Genomic DNA, 15,242 nt, shown 5'->3' on the forward strand with positions numbered 1-15,242 from the left:
GTTTGTAAGGGTTTTAGAGAGGGGGACATGGTTGAAGTCCCCATTAATAATCATGAGTGCGCTCGGGTGTTTGTGTCTGAAGTTTTGCAGAGGTGGAGTGGATGATGTCACAGGCGTGTGCCGCTACTGCCGAAGGTGGAATGTACGCAGTCACAACAATGGCGTGAGAGAACTCCCTGGGCAAATAGTATGGTCTCAGTTCCACAGCCAGTAGTTCTATATCTGACATACACATGCTCTCCTTCACCGTTATGTGTCTAGAGTTGCACCATTTTTAGTTAACAAAGACAGCTATACCTCCTCCCTTCTTCTTACCACTCTGTTTTCCTCTGTCAGCTCACACTAGTGTGAAGCCAGCTAGCTCGACCAAAGAATTAGGAATGTTCCCTGTTAGCCATGTCTCCATGAAGCACAACAAACTGGCCTCCCTGTAATCGTGCTGGCTACTTGTCAGTGCTGCAATCTCATCTGTCTTGTTAGCCAGTGATCTTACATTCTCCATAACAACTGATGGAAGGCAAGGCTTGAGTCTCCTTTTTCTCTCCCGCTTCTCTCTAACCTTCGCATCCGCTCTCATCCTTCGCTTGTGCCTCCGTAGCTCCGCTGGTATGTCCGTTGGCAAGGCTGCCACTCTAATCTGATACATCAGGAGCTGCTCCCTTGAATAAACAAGCATTGTCCAAGTAATCTCGGTGGGTTCAAAATATGGCAAGAACAACCTTTAAAATGACAAATTCAGGCACAAATATAGACAATAAGGTGAAATAAAAAAGTCTGGTGTAAAACTAGAACGATAGAAAGTTTGAAAGAGGTGAAAAAAAGAAGTTAAAGTTAAAAGCTGCAGGAGCTGCTGTGACCGGCTGCCACTCACGTCGGCGCCATTAAGTATGCATACTAGAATTTTAAGTATGCATGCGTAAAAAAATAAGTATGCACACTAGAATTTTAAGTATGCATACCAAAATGTAAATATACATACTTAAAAATCTGTTTGCAAAATAAATACTGTATGTGTATGTCATAGATAGAGAAGAATGTATATAAGTTATTACAGAGTAGACCATGTGGAAAGTTTTATTAAAGTTAATTAAACAGGTTAAACAAAGTAAGCTATCGTTACATAACACTAATTTATTCAGAGATTATTTTTAGACATGATACATAATGCAAAGCTTTAACAGTATAGATACATCAATGAGCAGGATTTGACTGCAAAAGTATGCCAGGTTTCAGAAAATAACTGAACTATTATTTAAACATTGTTGTAGGTGATTACAGATGATTGTTGTGGAACCTGTGGGTTGTAGAATGCAGGATTGTACATCGGCTGTGAATTCATCGGCTGTGAATTCATCGGCTGTGAATTCATCACCTGTGAATTCATCACCTGTGAATTCATCAGCTGTGAATTCATCGGTTGTGAATACATCGGCTGTGAATATATCAGCTGTAACGAAAGGATTTCATGAAAGACCATCAGGACACAAATATAATTCATAATTTGGTTAAGTACACTTTAATTAATAATGAATGGTGACTTGAGTCTGAAGGTTACATCAATATTTAGATGGGAAAAGTTTCTCATATTCAGAATCGGGTTGCACCCATGCTTGAGTCAGTTCTCTGGGTGAATTTTGAGTTTAAAAAATAATGCAAATGAAAAAAACAACAACAACAACAAAAAAAGGTTTATACGATAAGCTGTCTAAATGCTCATCTCCTACAACTCATAAAAACTTATTTATTAAAAATTCATGAGATGAACTATATTAATAATATGTAATATATATATATTACTCACTCTAGTTTCACTGCAGCAGGTGACTTTACAGGCGAATGCAGAAGTGCAGATAGAAATGATGAACTCAAGCAGAGAGAAAACCAACAGCACTCCATAGATTCCATTCCACTGACCCAAACAAATAAGCAGATTAATAGCTAAGTAAGTAGGTAAGTGAAAGGAAATTCTCTTATATCATGTACACTCTTATATTATGAACTGCTATCGAATACCTATGATGAATGTATTCATTTAATTACCTCTTTAAATGAGCTGATCAACTGTCATCCTTTAATATAGCTGACACATGTAGACTTATTTTCGTAGTGTGCTGTGTGTTTTGGCTATCTGTCTGGCACCTGCACCAGTAGAAACCGTCCACGCACTGCTTCTTATCTATGTGTATAAATACTCTTGTTTTGCATGAATAAACTGGAAGTCTTTGTGAACATTCATGTGTGTCAGTGTGTGTGTTCATTCAGACTCTCCAGGCACCTGAACTCTGCGGTAAACCACACTTTCTAGCTCATAGCAGCACAGAACTAAAAGTTAATAGAAGTAAGAAGGCTGGAAGGCATGACGGAAGATCTGAAACACATAATCTGAGATTCCTGAGATACATGGAAATCTAATCTGTTTTAGATAGATTTTTTTCTTTTGTGTTTTTGTACTTTTTTAAATTATTTTCATAACTTATGATTTTAAAAAAATAACTTTTATGACTTTTTAAAAAAAAAAAACTATATAATGGACAGGTATGGAACATGAGTGATCAAAAATGTTTCTGAACATTATAACTACTTTGAAAAAGAGAACTAGGCTGTAATAACCTGGACTATTTTGCATGTAAAACATGCTGCATTCCATTCGTCTTACATTCTAAAAACATATGCATATGAATCATGTAAACTGGGATGAAGGTCGCATCTCGTTGTCCATGATATTGTTAAATCTCCAGCTCTCAGCCACTCATTGAACAAAGCAGATGCAGAGAGAGGTGTGAGTGCAGACCTCATGCTTGCAGGACAGTATGCCGGCATTTGGAAAGTTGCTAAGGTTTGTCCAAAATGTCACTAGATTTGTTGCTAGGTGCTTTATTTATTTATTTTTTCAAAAACAAAGAGTCACTAATTTGGCAACACTGGTCTGCACCGACAGCTAGATAAAAGGCAGGCTAAGCTCTGCCTCTCCCCAGCTAAAAGAAAATACAAAAGGAGAGGGAACGCATGGTTTTTCATTTATGCATATTCTATTTGAAAAGCAATAAAATATACAGAGTACCCAATTGATGCCCTGTCTGTGTTTTTCTTGAAAATAATTCGCTCTCTGCTTCTGATCTCTTCACGCCCCCGCCTGCCTGGTTGAGAACCACTGGTCTAACCAATCATAGGAAAGAAAAGCCATAACTTTAGGGAAACAGAGTGATTTGTAGTTTCACTCATGATGTACATGTTTTGACCACAGACAGTGGTGAAATTCTCTGACTGTAGTAGGAAAGATGCAAAGGAACAAATGGGCAGCAGGGTGGCATTGCTACTGCTGTGACTTGTGGTGTTGTCTGTTGTCACAGTTTTGACCACAGGTGGTGCAGTCATTAAAATTTCTAGGGATGTTAGGTTGAGATCCTGAAGATTAAGTCTCAAGACATTATGCAAATGTCTTACTGAGATACAGCCTGTCATCTTGTTTGATGCATTTGCCCATCGGTTATGGGAGAACTGTTTTGACTATCAAAGATCCTTGTCTCAAGATGATGTGAGACAAATTTGATGTTAATTGGTAATAATTTGTAGGAGGAATTGTAAAAAAGTGTGATTCACAGGAAGTACACTTGAATTTCATATCTTGGTCTGTGTTCACTTCAGGATACTCCAGGTAATTATAGGAAAAAAAGAACTTTGTAATTAGCACAAATTCTTGAAATTATATAAGGGAAAAATTATTCAAGTTGTTACAGTTCTTGACCACAAGGTGGTGCCATCATTAAACTTCTTGGTTACATTCAGGGCATGGTTCTGAAGATGCTTATCGACACATAAAGTTTTTGTGTTCATATGCAGATGCATTGCTGTGATACACCCTCACGTCTTGGTTTTTATTTTATTTTTTTGCATTTCCAAGTGTGTTACAGGAGAATGGTTTTGAACATCAAAACTCCTTTCAAATTTTTTTTTTCAAAAACTCAGAAAGGCCTCAAGATGATGTGAGAAAGTTGGTGAAGATTGGCCAAAATTTGGAGGAGTAGCAAAAACGGCAGTTAGATGTAAGCATTTCTAGCATGCTACTGTAACTTTTGACCTGTAGGTGGCACTGTAACAAAATATGGTGCATAGCTTCAGGTCATGGTCTTGAAGATGCCTACCAAGTTTTGTGTCAGTACACAAAGTCGTTGCTGAGATACAGCCTCACTTACTGTTTGGTGGCTTCGCTGTCAGATTCGTTAGCCCATTACAAGCAAGTCATTTGGAATATTTAAAATTCTTTGGACAACTTTTGTCCAGGTTTGTCTGAAAAGAATGTCCAATTTGATGATGATTGGACAAAATTTGTGGGAGGAGTAGCAAAAAAAAGTTGGTGACATTCACCATCCAAGATGGTGAAAAATCAAATTAGGTGGAAATTGACATCATAGGGTGCATTGAACTTGTCTCGACCCAGGGAATCCAGGGATGCTTTTTGTCTTTTAATTTTGGACACATGGAGCAAAAGTTATGGCCATAAGCATACTTTTAAATTTGGCCCAGTGGTGGTGCTATATCATTTGCAGTACTTAGCCCAAATTTGGTCAGAATGTTCCTTAGACCCTCTCCAACCAGTGTGTAAAATTTTACAACTTTTTTACCTGATGGTCCTATTGGATGCCATAGACACCCAAGCAAGAAGAAGAAAAAGGAGAGGAAGAAAATGTAGAATAACAGTAGGGTGCCTACACACCTTCTGTGCTTGGCCTACTAATTATTGTGAAATAGAAAATATCCTGATTAATGCACAGCATGGCATAAAGATAAAGATCTGTGAAAATAAAATTTAACATTTTTCTTTCTTTTTTTCAAAGGGAAAAAAACTTAATACTGCACATCTAAATACAAACAAAATAAAAAGTCAGCATATCTGTATCTGCAAGAGGAAAAATTCATCATGTGATTCGGGGAGCTAGACACATATAGGATCTAGCAATGACTGAAACATATATATATATATATATATATATATATATATATATATATATATATATATATATATATATATATATATACAAAAATACAGTTTATGTGTCATTAGTGAGATACAAACCATATGCACGGAGGAATAAGCACATCTGTAAGAGCTGTAAGGGTTGTAAGAGTTGTAAGATCTGTCATAGTAATGGTGTTGACACATGGCAGTGAGTGCAGACCCATACAACATGTCCACTGGAAACAAAATAAGGGTGATACCTGCAACCACAGCACTGAACACATTCATTCCCAACGAGGCTTTCACCTAAAGAGAGAGGAAACAGAAAACAGTAATGTATAACAGGATCGCTACTCTATGATTAAACTTCATATTAAATATGATTATAATAGAGAACAACTAAAGTCTGGTTTAGTTGATCTCTAAACTCTCAGGTAAAGTTGTAACTTTATGTTTTCTACATCTTCCACAGAGGGAGGTTTCTAGAGGTTTCTTACAAGTTATGTTTTATTTTTGTCTTGTCAAGGAGATAAAAAAAAGAGAGAAGTTTGTGAGGCTATGACTTGTGTATAAACAGTGTTGGGTAGTAGTTAACTAAATGTAGCGACGCTACTAACTTAACGACATTTTCAGTAGCTCTGCTACTTTAAAAATAGTGTAGCTTTCCAGTAATGAGTTACTTTTTCAAATGAGTAGCAATGTAGCACAACCAATCACTACATATTTTGTCAATATACAGTATAACGATCCTCTTCATTGCATGTCTGCGGTGCCCGCTTTCTTCACAGGAATTAAGAGCCCATTAAGAGAATTAAGAGAATATAAGTCACATATATAGGAAGAGACCATCTGATGGACATGTAAAGCAACTATCCACAACTTGTTACGTGATGTACGGGGTGGGAAAATGATAATACTATAATAACTTAACATTGGAGTTTATTCTTTGATACAGAGAATATTACTGGTACTTTGAAGTTAATAGGTAACACAACATTACTCATGAACAACAATCACAAAACATAAACAAAACATTTTGTTAACAGTATTAAGATTTAACAGATTCTGCAAGGGGTATGCAAACTTTTGGGCACCATGGTATGTTCTCAGGAAGTGGTTTATGGTTTTTTGATGCTACACCATAAGCAGTAATTGTAACAGTATGGTTTCCAGATAAATGTTCTCACTGTGTAGAAGAAGCGTCAGTTTTTATACAAGTGAGAATTTTTTAAAATGTATTTATTTATTTATTTATTTATTTATTTGATAAATAATCATCATAGACTATATATTTCCCTTCATCCCCCTGCTTTACAGCAAAACAAACATAGTGTGGGAGGTTTTACTGGAATACTAAAAAGGGATAAATAACAAAAAAATGAACTGGAAATTATTAGTAGACCATATTTACATACCACGCAGGAATTGTAGTTGTTCCCTGCAGCAACCGACAGAGCACCAGAACTTATATACTGTTTAAAACAGAATAAACATGGATGTTTATCAAGTACTAAAACAAAGAAACAAACAAACAAAAAAACAACTGTGAAAATAGGGTTGTAGAGTGATTTAAAATTATACTTAAAATTGAAACTTTCCCATATTTTGAGGTGTTAAAATCAGGTATTGAAATAGACTTTTTTTTTTTTTTTTTTTTTTAATTTATTTTATGTTATTGATGTACAGAAGCTAGCCCATAATATTAAAGCATAGAAGTGGTAATATCATGTTGAGAGTTATCCTTGGCCTTTTGCTTGCATTTTAAAGAAAATCTTTATTGCTTATAGTAAAGAAAATCAATATTTAACAACAACAACAACAACAACAACAACAAAATCCTATTAACAAATATTAAGCCCGTCAAAATTTTTTTTATTGTGCATCTAGTCATCTTTAGAAGTCACAATTCAACAGTTTAAATTTATGAAATTAAAGTGTCATGTGACCTCAATATAAATACGCAAGGAGAACTTGTAAGAAAACATTCCTAAACAAACAGAATTATGATAACCAAGTAACTATTAAAACAAGTCTGACACAAAGTTCTAGAAAAGTATCCATCAGGCTTTTGGTACAAAAAAAATATACCAAATATTGAACTCTGTTTGGAGCAATATTTTTAAAAACCCCAAAATATATAATTACCAAATTTGAAAAAAGGAAGGAGTATGGCACACAAAGTCCTAAGGTGAAACAATAAAGAAAGCATTAAATGAGAGAAGCAGACAAGATGCCGAAGCTGTATCCGAAATCGCTCACTCGTTCACTCATTCACTATTCCCTATATAGCTAATGACATTTGAGTCCACTATATGGGGAAGAAGTGAACGAAAATGAGCGAATTTGGACGCTGACGTAAATACCATGTGTCAGAGAGCACTCTGTCACGGACATTATGGATTGTATCGTATAACAGTAAAGTTCGTTTTTTCACTGTTCATTTGTCACGCTGATTGTATTAGTTGATAAAGAGATGTTTATTCACTATTTATTATATTTAATAAATATATTTATTATATTTAATAAATATATATATATATTATATTAAAAAAAGAATAAAGTAAAGTAAAAGTACTGTCTGTCATTTATTTTATTTGTTTATTTTATACAAATAAAATGTTTATATTTCTTTTGCATTCTATTGCTGTCTTGCGTTGGAGTATGGGAAACAATGCGTTGGCGAGTGTACATTGGATGTACACTCGATATCAGAGTCCATTGTGGGTATAAATGAGTGAACAAATGTAGGGGATGAAGTTGTTCACTCTGAATTTGGACACCACTACAAAATTACAGACACCCTATATAGTACACTATATAGGAGATAGGGAGCGGTTCCGGACACAGCACAAGTGTACCTCTCAGCATGATGCTACCACCAACATGTTTCAATATTAGGGGCTATTGTTTTGTAGAGTCGTTTTATATATATATATATATATATATATATATATATATATATATATATATATATATATATATATATATATATATATATATATAAATATATCAATGAGTTAAGTTAAATTACTTCCGAATTGTAATGTGGAAAGTAAGGTGCTGTAAATGCAGACCAAAAATAACGTACGATAAGTGATCCCCACACAGTGATACCACTGATGATTGCAGGTGTAACAGTAAGCGAGGTTAAAACGATACCGAACAAGAGAGTCATGATTCCGATCATGATCTGCACAGTCTGTGGAAAAAGAGACAAACTGTAGGATAAAGTGTAAGATATAAAATGTTAATTAAGCACTACTATGAAAATATTTGGGATAACAAGTGTCTTACCCCCAGTGCTTTGGGCTTGCCTTTTAGAAAAGCTGTGCGTCGGGAGATTTGGGTATCAGCTGGAGCAGTTACAGGGGTCATGATGACAAGGAATTGGTTCTCGTGCTATGAACAGACAAAACAACCTTAAGAAGTGTTCTCTAAGCAGTAATATTTATAATGAAGGCTAATAATCACATTTATTTCTGTTAATCTTATTATACATTGTAAAAATGATATCTTAGCCTGTTTTAAATGTATTTACATGTTTTAAGCTTTACATTTTTCTTATTCTTTTGACAGATTTTCTAGAATTTGCTTCTTTCTAAAAATAAATGAGAAAAGTTAAAAATTTCAAGTTTGAATTTTGCAAAGTATTTTATTAGATTTAATGATTATATATTTGAGAATACTTTGTTGATCCCCAAGCTGCAACACAAGAGCAACAGAAAATACTTAACAGTCAGAAGACTGAAGTGCACCATAAACACACAATATGCCACAAATAAGAAGGAATAGCTCTCCAAATTATTTACAGAGTAAAATTCTGTACATATTGATTGTATGAAATTATATTGCAGGTTGGCAGGTTTAAAACTATACATTAGACATGTGTGATGAGCATTTCTGGTAATGTGTAATTAAGTATATAATAGTTGGGTATGCAAAATCAGTAGAGATATCCACTGATTTTTGTTGTAGACATTTGGTTTATTGTAATGTTTATTGGAAATGCATTTGAAAATATATTTTTTAAAATATATTTTTTACTTGCTGTTTTTTTGTTTGTTTGTTTGTTCTTTTGCAGTGTGGAGTAGAACAAAGGTAGAAATTTGGTCGAGCATGAGCACGACTTTATTATCATATTACCCCTTCTGCTCCATTCGGGTGAAAATGGCTGTATTTTTATTTTATTCTAAACGGGAAACTTACTAAAATGACTATTCTATTTGACTGTTCTCTACTGAACATGGAAAAATGAACACATTTACTTTAGGTGAATCTGCTACATCCTCCCTTCATATTTATATTCATATTACATGGGTTAAGTTCAGGTTATTTTTTCCCCGAGAATAAAACAGATTACAAAACATGGTGCAAAATTGATTGACACTAACTGCTTTTCTATATTAAAATAATAATAATAATAATAATAATAATAATAAAAATAAAATAAACAAAAAGTTGAATTCACTCTTCTACAATACCTAACAAAAGTGCTTTTCACAAAAATGTAATCTGTACAGTTTGCAAACAGAACACAAAAAGTTAAGCCTTAAAATGCATAATGTTTAATCTGCTGTGAGTGAATAATTTAATTACATAACATTCTATTTAACATAAATTATGTTTACACTGTCATACCAGCTATCTGCTCCAGATGCTACATGGAGTTTACAACCATTTCTATTAATTTTTTATTTGAGCCTTGTGATTATGCCTTATGATCTGATTTCATTGCACTTATGTCCTCCTGCCTCAGATTTCATGACAATATCTCTCTCTATTTTTTTTTTTTTTTTAAGCAAAACTAATTGCAGTCATTTGCTTTGTTTTGATGAAGTTGGCAATAAGTTTTCTTTTGGGACCAAAAAAAGTTTACTATGAACACTATAATGAAAATCTATTAAAACAATGTAAATAGTTTTATTATATTTTATAACATGAATCTCTGTGAAGGAAAATTATGATATAAATAAAAAAAAAAAGTACAAATATTTACCTGATGAAAGAACTTGCTTGTTGTATGCTGCGTGGCTGCGTTTGACTTGTGAGACAATGGAGGTTTTTAGAATGCTCTTTTTACCTGCTTGAACATGTGTTTGTGGCTGACTGACCTAGTTATGGTTAGACATCGAACAAACCCATCCTCTTTAATGTTTGTCTTAAATCCATCAATGCAACATTTGCAATAATAGACATGAGCAAATATTATTAGCATCTTTTGAAAAAGTGCAGTTTAAAATCAGGGCCATACAATTCTATAAGTAACAGGTTTACAATAATTTTGTTAAACATATCTTCAGAAGATGATAGATCATATAGGATTTGTAGATAAAATGTTTATGTGGTAGTCTGGCCTTTTCTGTTTAGGCACACCAACAACGTTTTGTTGTCTTCCTGCAAAGATCATCAGATGATGTGTAATGTTTATCTGGTTACATAATTTAAGCTAATTTCAAGATATTTATTCAAGCCAGCCTTTTCAGTTTAACTGTAGCATTGCCGACTTGTGTAACGATACAGGAAACAGTAGAAGAAAAGTCTGTCACAAAAAAGACGGAAAAAAAAAATGCTCATCTGGTACTGGTTGTGGTCATGTTAACTTTATCCAGGTGGTTTACTTTTGAGAATCAGTAAATAAGAAAAGAGCAGGGCTGTGGACTCTTTAGTCGACTAAAGATTAAAGTTTACATATTTAAAGTTGACATTTTTCTAGCTTTATTTAGGAACGTTTATGTAGTGGTTTGTGGTTTCCTGATGCTACAGCATGAGCAGGGTCTGTGGAACGAAGTGGTTTATTAGTTAAATGTTTTCAGTGTGCATAAATAGCATCATTTTGATATGAGTGAGAAAATTCAGACTTTCTGTATCAATGCTATTCAAATAATCCTCGGTGACTGGATGTTTCCCATTAATCTATTTGTTTTAGTAGAAATCAGATGTGTTTTTTTTTCTTTCATTTTAATAATAAAATATCTGTATTTTGGGAGAAAGACAATGCCTGAAGCATTACTCTGTATTGTGCATATATACTCTTTAGTATCTATCTATCTATCTATCTATCTATCTATCTCTGTCCCTTATATATATATATATATATATATATATATATATATATATATATATATATATATATATATATATAATTAATTAATTAATTATTTTTTTTTGCAGAGATCTCTTGTTCTAGTTCTCAGATAGTACTCTGCTATTTTCTGATCTTGTCCTCCAGCTCTTAGAAGCTAAAAGTGAAAAGAGTCCACAATTCGACAGTGTACTATATGGAGTATAGTAATAATACTATATGTGAGTTATTACAGCATAGACCATGTGGAATGTTTATTGTTAATCATACAGGTTACAATAACACACACTCATAGATTCATACATATGAAATAAAATCATAATTAAAGAGAAAAAGTCAGAATTACTTTTGTACCTCAGCAAAATGTTTTTCCTTTAAATCTAACACTAAATACATACATTGAATACATCGGCTGTAACAGAAATATTTAATAAAAAAAGAATACCATCAGGATGCACATATAATTTACAGTTTGGTCAAGTACACTTTAATAAGCAATAATGGGTCATAAAGTCTGTAACTTTAGCCCAAAGGTTACATCAATATTTAGACAGGTAAAGTTCCTAGTATTCAGAAGGTGCTCCTTTGGGTTCAGTAAATAATGCCAAAGTTTTTGTTAATTCGATGTGCTCTCCTATATAGAAAACATTCCAAAAACATAAGCCAACCAATCACTCAACTGCTGTGTTTACAGCTCACTTTAAATTCATCCATAATTTTATTCATAAAACATGAATAAAAATATATCTGATTAAGATCCATCTCGTCCGATGTCCATGTTATGGGGGGGCTTTATGAAGTTCAGGATCAGACAAACACATATGTTACAGCCATTTTGCCATTTTGTTGTGTAATTTGGGACTGTTTTTGATCAGTTTGTTTGCGATTGTGTTGTGTTTTGTGAGGTTTGGTGGTGCGTTTGCTCCTGGGTCATGGGTTCCGTGTGGTGTGGGAGGTGCATATAACGTGGGTTAACCTTCCAAGAGGCGTGGATGGAAATGGAGAGCTGGGAAGCATACCTTTTTTTGACCACGCTCCTGCACGCCAATTCATAATAAGTCATTTTATGTTAAATTCAATAGTAAGGTTTCATTTCAACAAGTTTTCATTCATTATTTGGTTTCGTTAAGAAAAATAAAGGGCTTTTAAAAAATAAAATAAAATCTACGGCATGCGAGAGAGTGCGTTAATACAACTCTGGTTCCCCCGTTCCCCCAAGAGCGTATGGATTGCGGCGTTTGGACTTCAAACGGCTGGAAAAGGAGATCGTTGGACACCAAAGTTTGGGAAGATCATCTCTATGGAACCGTGAGTAAAACGGTGTTTGAAAAGCAATTGTTTTCCACACTTCGATGACGGTTTTGGATTCCTCATGCCAGTTCATTGGCTAGTAAGGTTTCATTTCAACAAGTTTTCATTCATTATTTGGTTCTGTTAAGAAAAATAAAGGACTTTTTTTTATCTACGGCATGCAAGAGAGTGCGTTAATCCAAACCTGGTTCCCCCGTTTCCCCAGCATCGATCAAATCGCTGACACGCATAACTGAGACATGCCTCTGTTTTAGGAAAATTCCACCTGCATGTGTATAACTCTCATGTAACTGAATAGTGATTGAGTCTGTAGTTACATCTGAGGTAGTTCCTCATCTGTGGAATGTCGATGTGCTTAATTTCAGTATTAAATCCACTATGTATGGGTTTTAGATTATCTCAGGTAGAGTTAATTGAGAGTTCTCAATCTCAATTTGGACATTTTCACTTGGGGTGTACTCACTTTTGTTGCCAGCGGTTTAGACATTAATGGCTGCATGTTGAGTTATTTTGAGGGGACAGCAAATTTACACTGTTACACACGCTGTACACTCACTACTTTACATTGTAGCAAAGTGTCATTTCTTCAGTGTTATCACATGAAAAGATATAATCAAATATTTACAAAAATGTGAGGGGTGTACTCACTTTTGTGAGATACTGTAATTGTTTACTTCCCTTCAAATTTTTACACAATTTTTAATGTACAACTTTAACCTGAAATGGATGGAAACAAACTAAACTGGCACAAACTTAACTGAAACTTACCTGGCTAACCACCTAAACCGGCTTCATGGTACAGGTCCCTGGTTTCTATTCAAATTCTGTTCTGAGTATTTTCTCTCTTGATTTCCTGGCTTTGACTGTTATCAGTATTTCTTCTATTTTTGATCCGAGTCTGACTATTGTGTTGTGACTGTTGATGATTTGGAGTTCATAATAAAACTTCCATGTGTGCTTGCAGCCTTGTGCCTCGACATTTGTGGTAAGACATGTATATTTTTAAACAAATCAATTATTGTTTATTATCTTGAGCAAGTTGGCACAAAGATTAAAAAAAAAAAAGATTAAGTTTCTCATCTCCCTCACCACTAAATCTGTAATAAAAAAATCTACCAATGCAATCTAGCTAGTTAAGTTGTGGTACTGTAATGTCTGGTCTTCTAGCCTGAATTTGTGAGTATAAAATGTATGTATGATATAAATAAAAAAAAGGAAGACTGTTTACCTGACTGAAATGATGAACTTGCAGGCTTGTGCTTGTTTTATGATGCTTCCCTGCCTTGTCCGTCAGTGGAGGTTTTGGTTTTGAGCTCTTGTTTAAACACGCATGTGGGGATGACTGACCTGGTTGTGGTTAGACCAAATCAAGCTCATCAGTTACTGTGGAACTAAACGATTAATATGGCAAGACTGGTTGTTGGTGCTGAAAACATGACACATCAATGGACTACTTGTAATGTACAGGAGTGCCATGATATTCTCTAAAATATGTATACTGTATACTATTAAGCAATGCTGTAGCTATTACAATAATTTTTTATTTAATTTTATTGTAAATGCAGGACAATAATTAGGAAGTTGTTTGTGGTTTCTCGATTCTACAGCATGAGCAGGACCTGTCTCATTTTGATTTTCCAAATTTCAGTGTGTACAAATAGCATAACTTCGGCACAAGTAAGAAAATTCAGACTTTCTGTGTCAACACTATACATATAATGTGTAGTGGCTGGATGTTTTTCTTTCGATCTCAAAGCTTTAAAGGGTAATAAACACGTCATTTTTCCTTTTAATAATGTTATAAGGAGAACGACAATACCTAAAGCTCGACCTACTCTTGATTGTGCTTATATACTGTTTTAGGATAGTTTTGTTACTTTTCAAAGTACTTGTTCTAGTTCCCACATTAATCTGGTATGTTCTGTTATTGAGCGCCAGTTGCATGTTTAAGTGACTGTATTGGATTTGCTGGTGTAAATAGTGTCTGTAGGTTTACTCTTATTTCCTGTTTAGTATGGCTACATTCAAAATTGAAGCAAAAAATAGTTTTCTAAAAGGAAAAAACAAGGCCATAGTCCTGAAATTTATTTTAAACTGACTATATTCCAAAAGAAAATGCACAAAAAGAAAGACATTAACAGTCCTTACTGTTACTATCATGAAGTTATTTTTCCTTTAACAGCATGCCTTGAAGAAGTTTATACCTCTTACATCACAGAAATTTGACAGTGATCATAACTGTTATCAATTAAAGAACATTAGATATCTTTAGTAGTTGGTCATGTTAATGAGAAACAACAAAGTATAACCGTGTTTATTCTACCTTTACTTCTTCATTTTTAGGCTAGTTTATCGATGCAGCCCATAGGACCATCTGGTAAAAAGTTGTGAACTTTTGCCCACACATTGGGGAGGGTGTAGGGAACATGCTGACTAACTTTGGGCCAAGTGCTGCCACCATCAGGACAAATTATTTGGTTTGTTTAAACAAACTATGTTTATTGTCATAACCTTTAAAGTGTTGGTCCAAAGTTTGAAAGCAAGGGATCCCTGGATTCCCTGGGTCGAGATGAGTTTAATGCAAACTATGATGTAAAGTTCCACCAACGTTTTTTTGTCCAATCTTCACCAAATTTGGTTCACATTATCTTGAGACCTGTCTAAACAATAGTTATTAAAGGGATTTTCATATTCAAAACCATTCACATGTAATGTGCTGGCAAATGCAAAAAAAAAAAAAAAAAAAAAAAAAAGAGGATGTGAGGGTATATCTCAGCAATGCATCATCATGAAACTTCCTATTTTTTAGGACCATGCCTCAAATTTAAAAGAGGTTTTGTGACAGTGCCACCATGTGGTCAAGAACTGTAACAACTAAATTTTTTCTCCTTA

The 15,242-nt window shown here is 34.2% G+C and overlaps 1 protein-coding gene across 1 annotated transcript; it reads right to left on the reverse strand.

Annotated features, from left to right (window-relative positions):
• Positions 1-1,058: 1,058 nt before the first annotated feature.
• On the reverse strand, positions 1,059-13,691 carry LOC108273356 (membrane-spanning 4-domains subfamily A member 4A). The gene is made up of 7 exons (XM_047159070.2): positions 13,579-13,691; positions 8,252-8,356; positions 8,046-8,156; positions 6,373-6,429; positions 5,075-5,263; positions 1,802-1,909; positions 1,059-1,447 (listed from the first exon to the last, which is right to left on the reverse strand). Exons 2-7 carry the CDS (start codon positions 8,330-8,332, stop codon positions 1,253-1,255), a joined length of 741 nt encoding a protein of 246 aa, XP_047015026.1. The 5' UTR covers positions 8,333-8,356; positions 13,579-13,691; the 3' UTR covers positions 1,059-1,252.
• Positions 13,692-15,242: the final 1,551 nt, after the last annotated feature.

The sequence above is a fragment of the Ictalurus punctatus genome, chromosome 12 (genome assembly GCF_001660625.3).
Source record: "Ictalurus punctatus breed USDA103 chromosome 12, Coco_2.0, whole genome shotgun sequence".
Classification (NCBI taxonomy): domain Eukaryota; kingdom Metazoa; phylum Chordata; class Actinopteri; order Siluriformes; family Ictaluridae; genus Ictalurus; species Ictalurus punctatus.